This window comes from Taudactylus pleione, unplaced genomic scaffold, assembly GCF_031769625.1.
Source record: "Taudactylus pleione unplaced genomic scaffold, aTauple2 ptg000762l, whole genome shotgun sequence".
NCBI lineage: Eukaryota > Metazoa > Chordata > Amphibia > Anura > Myobatrachidae > Taudactylus > Taudactylus pleione.
In genome coordinates, this window is record NW_028285164.1 from 1,789,712 (window position 1) to 1,807,197 (window position 17,486).

The following is a 17,486-nucleotide window of genomic DNA, read 5'->3' on the forward strand; positions in this document are numbered from 1 at the left end:
CTCACTCCTGCCCCCTGCTTCTCACCACAGCCCCCTGCTTCTCACTCCTGCCCTCTGCATCTCACCACAGCCCCCTGCTTCTCACTCCTGCCCCCTGCTTCTCACTCCTGCCCTCTGCATCTCACCACAGCCTCCTGCTTCTCACTCCTGCCCTCTGCATCTCACCACAGCCCCCTGCTTCTCACTCCTGCCCTCTGCATCTCACCTGCTTCTCACTCCTGCCCTCTGCATCTCTTCACAGCCTCCTGCTTCTCACTCCTGCCCTCTGCATCTCACCACAGCCCCCTGCTTCTCACTCCTGCCCTCTGCATCTCACCACAGCCCCCTGCTTCTCACTCCTGCCCTCTGCATCTCACCACAGCCCTCTGCTTCTCACTCCTGCCCTCTGCATCTCACCACAGCCCCCTGCTTCTCACTCCTGCCCTCTGCATCTCACCACAGCCCCCTGCTTCTCACTCCTGCCCTTTGCATCTCACCACAGCCCCCTGCTTCTCACTCCTGCCCTCTGCATCTCACCACAGCCCCTCTGCTTCTCACTACTACCCCCTGCATATCTCCACAACCCCCTGCTTCTCAATCCTGCCCTCTGCATCTCACCACAGCCCCCTGCTTCTCACTCCTGCCCTCTGCATCTCACCACAGCCCCCTGCTTCTCACTCCTGCACTCTGCATCTCACCTGCTTCTCACTCCTGCCCTCTGCATCTCACCACAGCCCCCTGCTTCTCACTCCTACCCTCTGCATCTCACCACAGCCTCCTGCTTCTCACTCCTGCCCCCTGCATCTCACCACAGCCTCCCTGCTTCTCACTCCTGCCCTCTGCATCTCACCACAGCCCCCTGCTTCTCACTCCTGCCCTCTGCATCTCACCTGCTTCTCACTCCTGCCCTCTGCATCTCACCACAGCCCCCTGCTTCTCACTCCTACCCTCTGCATCTCACCACAGCCTCCTGCTTCTCACTCCTGCCCCCTGCATCTCACCACAGCCTCCCTGCTTCTCACTCCTGCCCTCTGCATCTCACCACAGCCCCCTGCTTCTCACTCCTGCCCTCTGCATCTCACCACAGCCCCCTGCTTCTCACTCCTGCCCCCTGCTTCTCACTCCTGCTCCCTGCTTCTCACTCCTGCCCCCTGCTTCTCACTCCTGCCCCCTGCTTCTCACCACAGCCCCCTGCTTCTCACTCCTGCCCTCTGCATCTCACCACAGCCCCCTGCTTCTCACTCCTGCCCCCTGCTTCTCACTCCTGCCCTCTGCATCTCACCACAGCCTCCTGCTTTTCACTCCTGCCCTCTGCATCTCACCACAGCCCCCTGCTTCTCACTCCTGCCCTCTGCATCTCACCTGCTTCTCACTCCTGCCCTCTGCATCTCTTCACAGCCTCCTGCTTCTCACTCCTGCCCTCTGCATCTCACCACAGCCCCCTGCTTCTCACTCCTGCCCTCTGCATCTCACCACAGCCCCCTGCTTCTCACTCCTGCCCTCTGCATCTCACCACAGCCCTCTGCTTCTCACTCCTGCCCTCTGCATCTCACCACAGCCCCCTGCTTCTCACTCCTGCCCTCTGCATCTCACCACAGCCCCCTGCTTCTCACTCCTGCCCTCTGCATCTCACCACAGCCTCCTGCTTCTCACTCCTGCCCTCTGCATCTCACCACAGCCCCTCTGCTTCTCACTACTACCCCCTGCATCTCTTCACAGCCCCCTGCTTCTCACTCCTGCCCTCTGCATCTCACCACAGCCCCCTGCTTCTCAGTCCTGCCCCCTGCTTCTCAGTCCTGCCCCCTGCTTCTCAGTCCTGCCCCCTGCTTCTCAGTCCTGCCCCCTGCTTCTCAGTCCTGCCCCCTGCTTCTCACTCCTGCCCCCTGCTTCTCACTCCTGCCCCCTGCTTCTCACTCCTGCCCTCTGCATCTCACCACAGCCCCTCTGCTTCTCACTACTACCCCCTGCATCTCTCCACAGCCTCCTACTTCTCACTCCTGCCCTCTGCATCTCACCACAGCCCCCTGCTTCTCACTCCTGATCCCTGCTTCTCACTCCTGCCCTCTGCATCTCACCACAGCCCCCTGCTTCTCAGTCCTGCCCCCTGCTTCTCAGTCCTGCCCCCTGCTTCTCAGTCCTGCCCCCTGCTTCTCAGTCCTGCCCCCTGCTTCTCAGTCCTGCCCCCTGCTTCTCAGTCCTGCCCCCTGCTTCTCAGTCCTGCCCCCTGCTTCTCACTCCTGCCCCCTGCTTCTCACTCCTGCCCCCTGCTTCTCACTCCTGCCCCCTGCTTCTCACTCCTGCCCCCTGCTTCTCACTCCTGCCCTCTGCATCTCACTCCTGCCCTCTGCATCTCACCACAGCCCCTCTGCTTCTCACTACTACCCCCTGCATCTCTCCACAGCCTCCTACTTCTCACTTCTGCCCTCTGCTTCTCAGTCCTGCCCCCTGCTTCTCAGTCCTGCCCCCTGCTTCTCAGTCCTGCCCCCTGCTTCTCAGTCTTGCCCCCTGCTTCTCAGTCCTGCCCCCTGCTTCTCAGTCCTGCCCCCTGCTTCTCACTCCTGCCCCCTGCTTCTCACTCCTGCCCCCTGCTTCTCACTCCTGCCCCCTGCTTCTCACTCCTGCCCTCTGCATCTCACCACAGCCCCTCTGCTTCTCACTACTACCCCCTGCATCTCTCCACAGCCTCCTACTTCTCACTTCTGCCCTCTGCATCTTGCCACAGCCCCCTGCTTCTCACTTCTGCCCTCTGCATCTCGCCACAGCCCCCTGCTTCTCACTCCTGACCCCTGCTTCTCACTCCTGCCCTCTGCATCTCGCCACAGCCCCCTGCTTCTCACCACAGCCTCCTGCTTCTCAGTCCTGCCCTCTGCATCTCACCACAGCCCCCTGCTTCTCAGTCCTGCCCCCTGCTTCTCAGTCCTGCCCCCTGCTTCTCAGTCCTGCCCCCTGCTTCTCACTCCTGCCCTCTGCATCTCGCCACAGCCCCCTGCTTCTCACTCCTGACCCCTGCTTCTCACTCCTGCCCTCTGCATCTCGCCACAGCCCCCTGCTTCTCACCACAGCCTCCTGCTTCTCAGTCCTGCCCCCTGGTTCTCAGTCCTGCCCCCTGGTTCTCAGTCCTGCCCCCTGGTTCTCAGTCCTGCCCCCTGCTTCTCAGTCCTGCCCCCTGCTTCTCAGTCCTGCCCCCTGCTTCTCAGTCCTGCCCCCTGCTTCTCAGTCCTGCCCCCTGCTTCTCAGTCCTACCCCCTGCTTCTCAGTCCTGCCCCCTGCTTCTCAGTCCTGCCCCCTGCCTCTCAGTCCTGCCCCTGCTTCTCACCACAGCCCCTCTGCTTCTCACTACTACCCCCTGCATCTCACTCCTGCCCTCTGCATCTCACCACAGCCCCCTGCTTCTCACTCCTGCCCTCTGCATCTCACCACAGCCCCCTGCTTCTCACTCCTACCCTCTGCTTCTCACCACAGCCCTCTGCATCTCACCACAGCCCCCTGCTTCTCACACCTGCCCTCTGCATCTCACCACAGCCCCCTGCTTCTCACTCCTGCCCTCTGCATCTCACCACAGCCTCCTGCTTCTCACTCCTGCCCTCTGCATCTCACCACAGCCTCCTGCTTCTCACTCCTGCCCTCTGCATCTCACCACAGCCCCCTGCTTCTCACTCCTGCCCTCTGCATCTCACCACAGCCCCCTGCTTCTCACTCCTGCCCTCTGCATCTCACCACAGCCCCCTGCTTCTCACTCCTGCCCTCTGCATCTCACCACAGCCCCCTGCTTCTCACTCCTGCCCTCTGCATCTCACCACAGCCCCCTGCTTCTCACTCCTGCCCTCTGCATCTCACCACAGCCCCCTGCTTCTCACTCCTGACCCCTGCTTCTCACTCCTGCCCTCTGCCTCTCACCACAGCCCCCTGCTTCTCACTCCTGCCCCCTGCTTCTCACTCCTGCCCCCTGCTTCTCACTCCTGCCCCCTGCTTCTCACTCCTGCCCCCTGCATCTCACTCCTGCCCTCTGCATCTCACCACAGCCCCTCTGCTTCTCACTAGTACCCCCTGCATCTCTCCACAGCCTCCTACTTCTCACTCCTGCCCTCTGCATCTCAGCACAGCCTCCTGCTCTCACTTCTGCCCTCTGCATCTCGCCACAGCCCCCTGCTTCTCACTTCTGCCCTCTGCATCTCGCCACAGCCCCCTGCTTCTCACTCCTGCCCTCTGCATCTCACCACAGCCCCCTGCTTCTCACTCCTGCCCTCTGCATCTCACCACAGCCCCCTGCTTCTCACTCCTGCCCTCTGCATCTCACCACAGCCCCCTGCTTCTCACTCCTGCCCTCTGCATCTCACCACAGCCCCCTGCTTCTCACTCCTGCCCTCTGCATCTCACCACAGCCCCCTGCTTCTCACTTCTGCCCTCTGCATCTCACCACAGCCCCCTGCTTCTCACTCCTGCCCCCTGCTTCTCACTCCTGCCCTCTGCATCTCGCCACAGCCTCCTGCTCTCACTTCTGCCCTCTGCATCTCGCCACAGCCCCCTGCTTCTCACTCCTGCCCTCTGCATCTCGCCACAGCCCCCTGCTTCTCACTCCTGCCCTCTGCATCTCGCCACAGCCCCCTGCATCTCACTCCTGCCCTCTGCATCTCGCCACAGCCCCCCTGCTTCTCACCACAGCCTCCTGATTCTCAGTCCTGCCCTCTGCATCTCACCACAGCCCCCTGCATCTCACCACAGCCCCCTGCTTCTCACTCCTGCCCCCTGCTTCTCACTCCTGCCCCCTGTTTCTCACCACAGCCCCTCTGCTTCTCACTACTACCCCCTGCATCTCTCCACAGCCTCCTGCTTCTCACTCCTGCCCTCTGCATCTCGCCACAGCCCCCTGCATCTCACTCCTGCCCTCTGCATCTCACTCCTGCCCTCTGCATCTCGCCACAGCCCCCTGCTTCTCGCTCCTGCCCTCTGCATCTCGCCACATCCTCCTGCTTCTCACTCTTGCTCCCTGCTTCTCACCAGTGTCACCACAACACACAATGTTGCTTCCCTGCAACTGGCAGGGGCCCGGCCACTGGGATGTGCTGGGAAGAGTAGGAGGATCATAGATGAGATTTGTATTTCAGCTACTGTACCATAAGCATTATGAGCAGAATGTCCCCTGGGTTGGGGCACCTGTGCATATTTCTTCAGCCTCCATGTGCACCTCTCCTCAGCTGTCGAACATGGTGATAAGCAATGTCATCTTTGCACAATGTACCCTGTATTTCCAGGGCTTTCTGTTCAGCTTCCTCACCGTGGTGCCCATGTCCGAGAACAACGTTGACTTCCATGGGAGATGCCTCCTGTTCACCGAGGGCATGTGGCTGAGGGAACACTTCATGTTGGAGGAGTGGTGGCTACAGTCCGCCTGCAGGTTCAGCATAAAGATGGACCACAAGCAGTTACTAACCATCAATGTTTTTGTTCCAATGGTAGTTTTTACCATTTGATGGTGGCAGTCTGATGTTTGCCATCATCAAATGGAAATCATTTGATGGTGTTCCAATAGTTTTTTTTTTTTTAATTCATGATAGCTATGCCTTTCCTGGTTACTGTGACTGCATCAGGGCATCTTCATGAGTTTTGTTGTAGGCTTTCTCTCACTCGTCTGCCTTAGACGTGACCCTGCTCAGTCCCTGACTACCTACCCTTTCTAGGCTGCTGCTAAGTAACAGGGTACATTGCTATTTTTGTTTCTTTCACTGTATTAAGAAGCAGGGAGGGGCATCACAACAGGCTGACCACCCACCCCCCCAGCAGAGGTTGTAGGCGGCGATATATGTGCAGGAGGCTTCTTAATACAGCCCCTGCACCTCACCACAGGACCAAGGCCTTTCCGGCCTTTTGCTTATAAAGCAGCACTAAGTGATGCGTAATACACAAAGTGACACAATACACACACTGACATTTGCAACATCTATCCCCTACTACGTCATATACCTGGACTGTCTAATTTGCTGCATCTCTCTCTCTCTCTTTAATGAAGGTTTTCGTTCTTCTCTTGCAGTCTTGTGAAATAGTGCTGCCTAAGACCCCTCTATGGACATCACGGGGCGAGGGGACCCCAAATTCTACAGAGAATCCTTCACATTCCCACCGAGACACCAGCCAGCGACTTGAGATACAGAGTGACCGTTGGGAGTGACAGAGTGAGAGAAAGGGAGCGAGAGAGAATGAATGAGACTGACGAGAGAGTGAGAGTGACTGTTTCCTGGTGTGTTCTGTGTGACTTTGTCATAGATTGCCTCTGCGTGTCTCCTCATCCCATTTATCATATACACACACACACACACACACGCGTGAATAAAGCCTGTACTGCTAATAATGACAGGAAATAAAAGCACATACAACCAGACACTACAATATCACACACAATGCAACAATCATGTACATCACACACAATGCAACAATCATGTACAGTACATAGACGCACAAACTTCTCTCTCTAACGGTGCAGAGGTGACCCCCAGTGGTCGCTAGGTGTACAGCAAGTGCATGTGTATTAGCAGAGCACTATCCTTTCAGCTATTCCTCTGCTACAGAACAGCAGAGCATCACACCTTCACAGAGACCTGCAACTCATCGCTTCACTAATCGCCTTCACTCACCCATCTGCCACTCACCTTCCATGCAGGTTGATAGAACATGATCTTACCCTCTCCCTTCCCACACGCTGGCAGATCAGACGGAACCCTAGGTGCACTCGCTGCAGAGAGCGGATTCTGCAGAGCATCTCAACCCTGACCGTAGTTCCTTTCCGGCCACCCCTCCAACCTGCCTATTTCTATGTCTTATATCTGATGACTGTTATCTGTAATGCACACCTATGGTCCTGCATGCTGCCTGGTTTACATGCACGCAGGGGAGGGTCATTTCTTCCTCTGTCTCCTCCTCCTGCTGCCCTGGAGGAGCCTGGTGGAGGAGGAGATAGAGGGAGGGAGATTTAACAAGAGGTGAAATGATTTTTCCTAGAGCAGAGAGAGACTCTTGTAGTTTTATTGCTTTCATCCAACTGCTTGTAGTGGTGGTGGTGGGGGCATGCTAGGACTTGTAGTCCCACAGCCAAATAGCGCGGACTAGCCAGTCTAGTGTGAGAGTTTGCAAGTAGACAACATGAATTTAAGAATTTGTCACTTGCCTACCCTCTATTTTAAAATAGTGTAGCTAAGATGGTTAGTAAACATCATCAACATGAATTTAGCAGGAATCTGAAATCTGTTAATCAATGATGACCAAGAGCTTATGGCCCCCATTCAGAGGCGGTCGCAAGAAGCGAGCGCTCGATCTGAATGAGGGCGGCCGCTTCACTTTTCAAGTGCGGCCTCCTGGTCGCTAGCTAAGCTGTGGGTTACCACCCACGGCTTTAGCAACCGACCAGGGTGATGGTCGCGATGGTCAAGGGCATCACAACCATCGGGGCTTGCGACGAGACCCTAAGGTTGGGTCTCGGCAACCGCAAGCCCCAGGGAGCTTCCTGCTCTGATCGAGCAGGAAGCTCCCCACTGACATCACTGTTGATGTCAGTGCGGCCGCCCACAAAATGGTCCGTTTGTGTAGCCACCACCCCGCCTACAAAACAGGGCGAGCTGTCGATCAACATCGACAGCCGCCCCTTTTGTAGTGAGCTCCGGAGCGAAGGAATTCTCTCTCGCTCCGGGGCTTGCGCACGCGCAGTGCGGCCGCTGCACGTGCGCAGGGCCTTAACATCGACCCGGTTACGAGCACTCAGCGCTTGCGATCGGGTCTGAATGAAGTCCTATATTCCATGTATGTTTCTTGTCTAAACAACACAGTATTGGCAATTTGAGAACTTCTGACAGCCCAGGTGTATGCTGCAAAGTAAATACATTTACAGCAATTTTTGGATTATTTTGATATATTTACCAGTACTCTGACATAAAGAAGCAAGGTCATTGGTCCAGGCCTCCAATCAGGGCTGGCCACTGGTGACCTCATACATCTGTCTCTCTCTCCTGCCTCTATCCTTTATATACTTGTTATGGGTGGGAATCTGGGGTGTTGAGAATGTATTTTTATTACACAATGTTCTTGCAGGAAAAATGACTAGTAAACAAGGAGCATGTCTCGTTAACCAGCGATGTTTGTATATTCTGCACTTTTTTTGTATGAACTGAGCATGAAATAAAATATTTATGCATGAAATGATGGTCTCCTTGTAATATATAATACCAACATAATCATAATGACTGTACAGACTGGGAAATGCCCCATTATTCCCTTCAGAATGAGTTCCGCCCACTGGTAAAAGTTCTTACACCTCTGGCCTGGTGTATTTACTGCTGAATCCTCCAAGATGTCGTCTATGTACTGTACATATATGTCAGGCAATGCCAGGCCAGCGCAGAAGGGGGCGCCAGAGCATAACGTATAAATGCAGTTGTGCACTGAAACCTGAAATAAAGCTCACACACAGCAATTTTACTCACACACCTTTATATTTGTGGAAGTTTACATGCCACAGAATTCAGATCTGGTGCCTCCTGTCCTGGTCGCCCTAATAGAGTCCCTGCAAATAGAACATAAAAAACAAGGCTTTCACATTTAAAAAAAAAAAAATCTGCTCTTTGCTACATGGGTCCCCTACAATATAGGACCCAACATTACTTGTTCATTTAAACCACACAAAACACATGCTTAAAATCTACAGTTCTTCCTCTACAGAGTGTAACGCTGGAGAAACCCAACAGGATGGAAGCGGAGGTCATGCAGATCTCATACATACCTCTCGCATGGGTTTTCACACACAGCCCCTCATAAATCACTTTAGCCACCCAAACCTATAGATTTTCTTCAGATCGATTCTGCACAGAATGATAAATGGTGCCGACATCTACGTTCTGCTGTCTCAGCTTCTGCGATTCGTGATCAGTTTGAGAATGTGATCTTACAAATAGGTATCGGGGTGGAATTTCAGTTCCCTTTTACAGCAACAGATTTGTAGCTATTTTGTAGCTTTTTTCCTGCAGGTGCGAGATTTTTACTATTCAATTAGTAGCGGTTTCTTTCACTTTTTGCGCGCCGGAAGGTTTTTTTTTTCGCGCACCTCCAGAGCACGACCAATTTTTTTCTAAAATCCCCAATTTGGTAAATGCTCTGTGACCCCGGTGACACCCTTCCTAATGACTAATTAAGCAGTTTCCAATTTGCTTAATCAGTAATACTCACCTTCCAAAGTGCTGTCTTCTGCATCCAGCGTCGGGACCTGGTCTCCTGCAGCAGCGGTGAGTATGTGAGTGTTTGAGTACCCCCCCAAGTTCAGTGTGCCCCCCCCCAGAATGGGTGCTGGGAGAACTATATCTCCCAGCAGCCCTTGCACTTCTCAGCAGCCCCTGGAGCCTCCCAGCAGCCCCCCCTGGGACTCCCAGCAGCCCCCTCTCCAGTGAGAAGAAAGAGGGGAGACCACCGTGCAGGTAAGTGCAGAATATTTTTTATTTTTTTGCAGCGTGGGGTTTTCAGAGCTGCAAACCCAACGACCACATTTTTTAAATTGGATACCGCGGGTATCGGGAGCGTGCGAACCCGTGGTAATCCAAATTGCGCGCAAAGGCAGTGAGGTTTTTGCCTCAGTAAACCTTGCGCCCAATTGAATATGCCCCTATGTTGGACCATAAACTATGCAGCAATGAGAAAAAACAAATGATATACATAGATTATTTGCAGCAGTAACATATTGTATGTTGTACAGATGTTATGTACCAAATTTGTATAATTCACAAAATATAAATTCACATATCCAAGATGGACAAAACGCTTAAATATCACTCCCATACTGTCTACTTACTGGGTTACAGCCTCCTGGGCTCTGGAGCTCTCGGGAGGCAGAGGAAGTGAGTGAGGGGACCGTCCAGGAAGAAGCTTAATGCTTTATGCTGTGTGACTCTCAAGCTGAGTGACCGTATACTCATACAGAACGCTGACTGAACACTGGTTAGTACTGTTGTGGGCAAAGCCTGGACTTTTGGGTGACCCTCTAATTGTGGGAGTTGGGAGGGCACTTCCGGCCTTCCACCATTAACAAGAAAAAAAAAAAAAGTAATTCTGAAAAAATCCAAACACAGTAAGACTGAAACAAACAAGGTAAAAAAAAAGCCGAAAATGGTAGTAATATAAAACAGAATTCCACTTCTTATTACTATTATTAACTTTTATTTTTAGGGTGCCTCAAAAGATCTGCAGCGCCTTATAGAGTGCATGTATCTGAATAGTGCAAACATAAAAGGACACAAAATACATAACCGTACGATACAAACAAAACCAAAATGAACACGTTGGACAATTTACAAATAATTCTAATAACAAAATCAGCACTGGCTGAATCTGTACCTTATTTGTTACAGACAGGTTCAGGGTCACTCTAAGCATGGGTCGGAGATAATTGCAAAAGTAGGGAAAGGAAGAGTACATGGGGGGCAGAGGTGCCTGGGGATGGGGAACAGACTAGAGTGGCACAGAGAGGAGAGTTAGGACTAAAAAAAAAAAAAAGGAGGGTTAGGATGAGATGAGGAAGTGGTCAGTTGGCAGGAGAGGCTACGTACATTTGTTGAGTGAAGAAGGCAGGTGGGAGAGTGAAGGGAGATGAGGTCAGAGATGTAAATGGGAGAGGAATGTGTGAGAGCTTTGTAATTGAGTGTAAGAACCTTGAATTGGGTTATGAAGGGGAAGGGGAGCCAGTGGAGGGCTTGTAGGAGAGGGGAGGCAAATGTAGAACATTTGGAGAGGAAGATGAGCCGAGCAGAAGCATTGAGGACAGATTGGCGTAGAGAGAAGTCAGTCAGGGAAGCCAGATAGGAGGAGGTTACAGTAGTCTAATCTGGAGATGAACAGTGAGTGTATGAGGGTTTTTGTAGCATCCTGGGTGAGTAAGGTTCTGATCTTGGAGATATTGTTGAGATGGAAATGGCAGGACAGCGAGAGGTGCTGAATGTGTGGTTTGAAGGAGAGGGAAAAGTCCAGGATAAATCCAAGACAGCGCACTTTGGGGCTAGAGGAGATAGTTGTGCCATCAATTGATAAAGAAATTGTGGGAAGTGAGGTAATGGAAGAGGGTGGGAAGATGATCAGCTCAGTCTTAAACATATTAAGTGTAAGAAATCGCTGGGACATCCAGGAAGAGATAGCAGAGAGACAGTTGGAGATATGAGTGAGGAGAGGGGAGGAACGGTCAGGGGAGGAAAGGTAGCTCTGAGTATCATCATCATAGAGATGATATTGGAGGTCAAAGGAGCTGATGAGTTCACCTAGAGAGGACGTATAGAGGGAGAATAGTAGAGGTCCAAGAACAGAACCTAGGGGAACATCTACTGTAAGTGGAAGTAAGGGGGAAGAGGAGTCATGAGAGGATACTGAAGGAATGATCAAGAGAGGTAGGAGGACAGTCAGGAGAGGGTAGTGTGATGTAGACCAAGGGATTGAAGGATATTCAGGAAGAAAGGGTGGTATACAGTGTCAAAAACAGCAGAGAGGTCAAGGAGAATGAGTAGAGAGTAGTGGCCTCTGGAGTAGCAGCAAGAAGGTAATTGCTGTCTTTCATGAGGGCAGTTTCAGTGGAGTGGAGAGAATGGAACCCCATCTGAAATGGGTCAAGGGGGGAGTGGGAGGAAAGAAAGGCGCTAAGGCATTTGTAAATAACACTCTCAAGGAGTTTGGAGACAAAAGGGAGGAGGGGAGATGGGTCGGTAGTTCGAGAGAGTATTAGGATAAAGGGTACATTTTTTAAGAATGGGGGAGACAAGGGCATGTTTGACTGCAGAAGGGACAGCGCCAGATGAAAGGGAGAGATTGAGGAGGTGGACAAGATGGGAACAGGCAGAGGGAGAAAGGTAGCAAAGGATGCGGGAAAGGATAGAGTCAAGGGAGGAGGTGGAAGGGGGGAGGATCAGATGAGGGCCATGACTTCCTTTCCAGATACAGGGGAGAAGAATGTCAGAGTTGATCAGTTGGATGGGGAGGGGTGGTCAGGTAAAGGAGCGGGAGGAGTGCTGAGGGTCTGATGGGATATGATGTTCTGAAGCATGGAGTCAATTTTAGATGTAAAGTAGGTGGCAAAGTCAAGGGCAGAGAGCTAGCAGGGGAGGTGAGGAGGAAGTGGGCAGAGGAGTGAGTTGAAGGTGGTGAAGAGACGCCGGGGTTTGAGGACTTGGAGGAGATGAGGTTTTTGAAATATGACTGTTTAGAGAGGGACAGGGCAGCACTGTAGGATGAGAGCATTTGTAATGGAGGAAATCTGCCATAGAGTGTGATTTCCTGCACTCTCTCTCGGCGGTTCGTGAACACTTTTGCGGGTATCTGGTGCATTTGGAATGTCAGGGTTGTGGTGTGGCTCTGTGGGGGTGAGTAGTGATCATTGGAGCAACAGAGTTATGAGCAGCAGTAAGGGAGGCATTGTATAGGGAAGTGCCCTGCTCAGGGCAGGAGAGAGAGAGAGGATAGGGGAGAGAATTGAGTCAAGCAGGGAGGAAAAATAAACAGTGTCAACAGCCTCAATGTTACGTTTAGGAGGTGGAGGAGAGAGGGACAGGTTAAAAGAGAGAAGGTGATGGTCAGAGAGGAGGAATAGAGAATTGGACTAATCAGAAATATGACAATGGTGAGTTAAGACCAGATCAAGTGAGTGCCCACTAATAGCTAACCTCACTAAATGCTTTCACAGTGGGGGGGGGGTCATATTGTGGCTCTTCATGACCATCCTAGGTTTACGCCCTTGACTAAGACTGCTGACATGACCAAAGCATTTCATAAATATTATTGTGATTTATATATTGCTGCTGCCTAATGCCCAACTTGTTTGTGGGAGCTCATACACGAAGCTAAACTCCCCTGTTTAACATCTGCCTAAATTGCACACTTAGAAGCAGACATTACAGATCAGGAGATTAGGGAGGTGATCTCCACACTGCACACATGCAAGACTCCGGGTCCTGATGGCTTTTCTGGGGAATATTAGAAAACTCTTCAACAAGACCTTGCCCTGACATTGTTAGAACTGTTTTGCACTATTCATATATGATGCCCATTTTACCCTAGTTCTCTAGGCCCATTTGGCCTGGTTTTCCTCTAAGCACAGCATTATGTTAGTTATGTACTGGAGCCAGATGAAAACTGGGGCAACCCTCTGGACACTCTCCATTTGGGGCCAGCTCAGCAGCGTACAGCTATCTCTTCCCATTATCGGTTATTGCGGTTGTGGTGAATAAACCCAGAAATAATCACCAGAAATTATATATTTTCTGGACTTTGTCTGATGAAGCAGCTGCATTTGATGCCCCGTAGCTGACCTAGGTTTGTGTTGCAAAGCGGCTGACGGGTGCACTGTGGTTTACGACCCCTGAATCCTTTGAAACCAGCCGGGCCAGGAAAGAGGATTACAACCATTGATTTACATTTGACAATTTAAGCAATTTTGTGTACAATTTAATATACAATCTAAAAAGTATTTATTACAAACATGTAAAGCGTCTGTGTTTACAGTTATTATAATTTTATAAACCGCAAAATAATACAATAAGAATGACGTTGATTCGAAAGAAAGTACATACAGTATGTATCAATTGTCCTGGGTACCCGGGGAGAAGAACCCACCTGTCCCTACATCTCATGTTAGGGCAATCGAAGGATCTTCTGCAGATAACCGAGTAAGGTACCAAGTAGTGTTGTTTAGGCTGAATCGTATTTGTTTTCTAGTTGAGACTAGAAGGATATCTATGTAAGACACCCATATTAAAAAGAAACCTTCCACTCTTTTTTCCTTTTGTAAAAGTGTTTCTAGCCAGTCCATCCTAAATAAGAAATAAAACTTAGTCAAAAATAAAGGTAATTAAGGGGGCGAGCTATTCAGCCATCCCTGCAAAATTGTTTTTCTACCAGCCGCACTCAGGGCTAGCAGAAGTTTTTTAATTTCTAAAGTCATCCTCAAACCCGGGTCTAAAATTCCTAAGATTTGCCCACTCTGGGGTAAAAGGGACATCATTTATTAACTTAGCTTCTGCATATCTGCGAATTAAGGGCCTGATTCAGACCCACTCGCGAGAGCACTGCGCTCGCAAGCGGGGCGGTGGTCCCCCACTGCGCATGCGCGAGCCCCAGTGAGCGACGGCAGCTCTGTCGCTCCTGGGCTCACTACAAGACGGGGCGGCTGTCGATTTTGATTGACAGCTCGCCCCATTTTGTAGGCGAGTCAGGGGGGGTGGCTTGCCAAACGGAGGCGTTCCCGAAGGAACACCTGCCATTTGGGGGCGGCCCCACTGACATCAGCAGTGATGTCGGTGGTGAGCTTCCGGCTCTATTAGAGCCGGAAGCTCACTGGGGCTTGCGGCAGACGAGACCATACCACAAGGGTCTCGTCACAAGCCCCGATGGTCGGGACCATCGCGACCATCACCTGGCCACTCGCTAAAGCTGTGGGTGGTCACCCACAGGTTAGCGAGCGGCCAGAAGGCCGGCTCAAAAAAAAAAATGCCGCCCTGATTCAGAACGAGCGCTCTGAAAGAAATATTTCACTATTCTGTTGGCATCTCAGACAAAAATGATTTTCAGAAGTTCCCATTCGAAAGTGCCTAAGTGGGGACAAAAACGTAATGTGATATATATTTAAGAAAAGTTCGGTGTACACGCTAGCCGGAAGAGTTTTTCGAGAGAATACCAAAGCTTTTTCCAGTAGTGGTATCGTTAAAGTAGGGAAATGGACTAACCACTTGGACATGCCTCCAGAAATTGTAGTATGGTCTATTATATCCCTCAAAAAAGTGCAGTGAATCGATATTGCTCTACATGTTGGCACTGGAGAGGTCAGAAGAGTGTCTAGCGGGTTGTTCCAGTCTTTACCAGAAAAATGCTTTCAAACATGAGTAAGGTAAAAACGTACCTGCATAAATGATAAAGGATAAGAGTTAATCGTGTCTAAATTTCTGTATATGTTAGGAGGCGTTTTTCGTCTTTTGAAACTAAAGATCTAATGTTTAAAATGCCCGCCAGTCGCCATATGGTGAAGGGATGAGCAGCCATGCCGTCAAGAAAGTTGGGGTTACGGATCAGGGGTAGGTGGAGGGACTGATATGCGTTTAGACCAGCTTTATGCCGTAAAATGTGCCACAATTTTCTGATCGTCCACAACAGTGGGTTCATTTTTATCAATTCCGGCATCTCTTGATCATGTCGATGAAGAAAGCACATGAAATCGCAATCTACTAAAAAAGTTTTATTGTAATAAAACATTGGTATAAGTTGAGGTGCGAAGCAGCCAATCGCGTAAGTGGCGCAGAAGGGCCGCATAATTATATGTTACAATATTTGGGAAGTTTATACCCCCATTAGATTTTGGCTGGTGCAGTTTCCGTAGGGCTATTCTGGCTCGGCCCCCTTTCCAAATAAATCTACGAATTAATGCATAAATTTGAAGTTGATCAGCTTTTGTGAGGACTACCGGTAGTGATTGTAAAGGGTATGTTAAACGAGGAATTGCCACCATTTTTAAAAGATTAGCTCTCCCTAGGAAAGATAGTGGAAGGCGTTCCCATCCTCTGATATCATTAGCTAACGATGTTATAGCCTTTTTTATATATAACCTATATAGGTCAGCTATCTTACGAGGTAAAATAACTCCTAAATAAGTGATCTGTTGTTCGGCCCATTGAAGAGAAAATTGGGAGGCCCATCTAGGACATCTGATAGTGCCCGTAAGTGACATTACCACTGATTTATCCATATTAATATGAAGACCAGATATTGAACCAAAATGGTCAAGTCTGTTTAATATAAGGTAAAGGGACTGTTTGGGATTACTAATGTATAGGAGGATATCATCAGCGAATACTGAGATTTTTATCTCCTGGTGACCTATTTTGATGCCTTGAAAAGATTGCCAGTTTTGAAGAATTCTAAGTAAGGGGTCTAATGCTAAATTAAACAAAAGTGGGGATAAAGGACAACCCTGACGAGTGCCCCTCTCTCTAAAAAAAAACAAAAACGAGGTCCTACTATTGCATTGATTAGCAAATAAGTAGGGGGATTTTGGTAGAAATAACAAACCAATTCGATGAAACCCGTGTGGCCGCAAAACCATATCAAAGGCTCTATGAACATCCAGGCTCAAAAGAATATTCTCACCACTGGACGAACCACCCGACGCCACTAGATTTGAGGAATGGTTATATAACTGTGTCTTCTCTAACACCTCATTTATCAACGAGTTTATAACTGAAAACTAGTGATAAATATCACGGTGTATGATAAATGGTGCTCCAGCCAATCAGCTCCCAACTATCATTTTTCTAACAGTTGACAGTTGGGAGCTGATTGGCTGGAGCTCCATTTATCATACACCGTGATATTTATCACTAGTTTTCAGTTATAAACTCGTTGATAAATGAGGCATCGGGCCCTTTGGCTAGCTTAGTAAAATGTGAAAAACTGTCCTGTTTCATTTGAAAGAATGTGTGTAAGTCACAGAATTTATTAACAGCTGGCACTGGGAGAGTTAACCAGAATGGTGGGGGGGGGGGGGGGGGGAGTGCAACTCTCCCTACCCAGCTTGTCCATTTCTGGGGAGAAATCTTTAGACTGAGATGTACTAATAACTTTCTGTGATCCTCCTGCACTCAGAGATTTACGTCTTACTTGCAAGATTGTATTCTCTGATTCTTCCCTCTTATGTGATTTCTGAAATGATTAGCATATATAATCCGTGTGTCATTTTATTCATATTTTTTTGTAACTAAGCCTTGAAAATATTTTTTCTAATAAACACATTTAATCTAGCGTATTCTCCGTGATTTCTTATTGAACTGGCGAGCCTGTGAGGCCCATGTTACATACCTGTGTGTAACCGAAGGTGAATTATTTATCATTTGTTCGGGAAACACAAAGGGCCCGTTAACACTTTTGTGGTGGCAGAGGAATTTGCGCATCTTGGTAAGTGACCGAGGCGCGCCGTTGTCACGACCAGCTGATCCAGATTGCCGTATCTGAGAGCCATCCCGGGGTAGACAGCGGGTTCCCATGGACCATTCAGACCTTATGACAGGCATTGCCCAATGGCTCGAACACTTTCCCTCTCTTTGCCTTAAACAGTTATCTTACTCTATAACCACCTTCCCGTCGGCTCTGTATTCGGGAATGTTCCCCAAATTTGCCACAGGGCATATCTTTCACTCTATAGGGGATTTTTACTAGGTAGGTTATATTTCCCTGCTTGTCCTAAGTGTCACATAGCCCCAGCTGACTTCCTTCATGCTTTTGGGCATGCTCCATGCTTCGAAAGTTTTTGGATGTCTGTCTAGAGATAGGCCTTTCACTATCTAGTTAATTATGTCCCTTTGACCCCAGAACGCTGCTCCTGTCCATCTCTTCTGCTGCCCGTGTAAGTATACTTCAAGTATGGATTCAGAGTATCCCCCCATCACTTCATTTATCCAAAAAAAAAATGTATTTATATTTCATTTGGATTGGTTGCACTGTTAAGCTGCATACAC

General features: G+C 50.0%; 1 protein-coding gene across 1 annotated transcript in view; it reads left to right on the forward strand.

Annotated features, from left to right (window-relative positions):
• The window catches only part of PRRT2 (proline rich transmembrane protein 2), a 60,388-nt gene extending 52,225 nt beyond the window's left edge, over nt 1-8,163 (forward strand). The window contains exon 4 of the mRNA XM_088457448.1: nt 6,008-8,163. Within this exon, the coding sequence (XP_088313574.1) occupies nt 6,008-6,015 (8 nt within the window). The 3' untranslated portion in view covers nt 6,016-8,163. The remainder of the gene's footprint in view (nt 1-6,007) is intronic.
• Nucleotides 8,164-17,486: the final 9,323 nt, after the last annotated feature.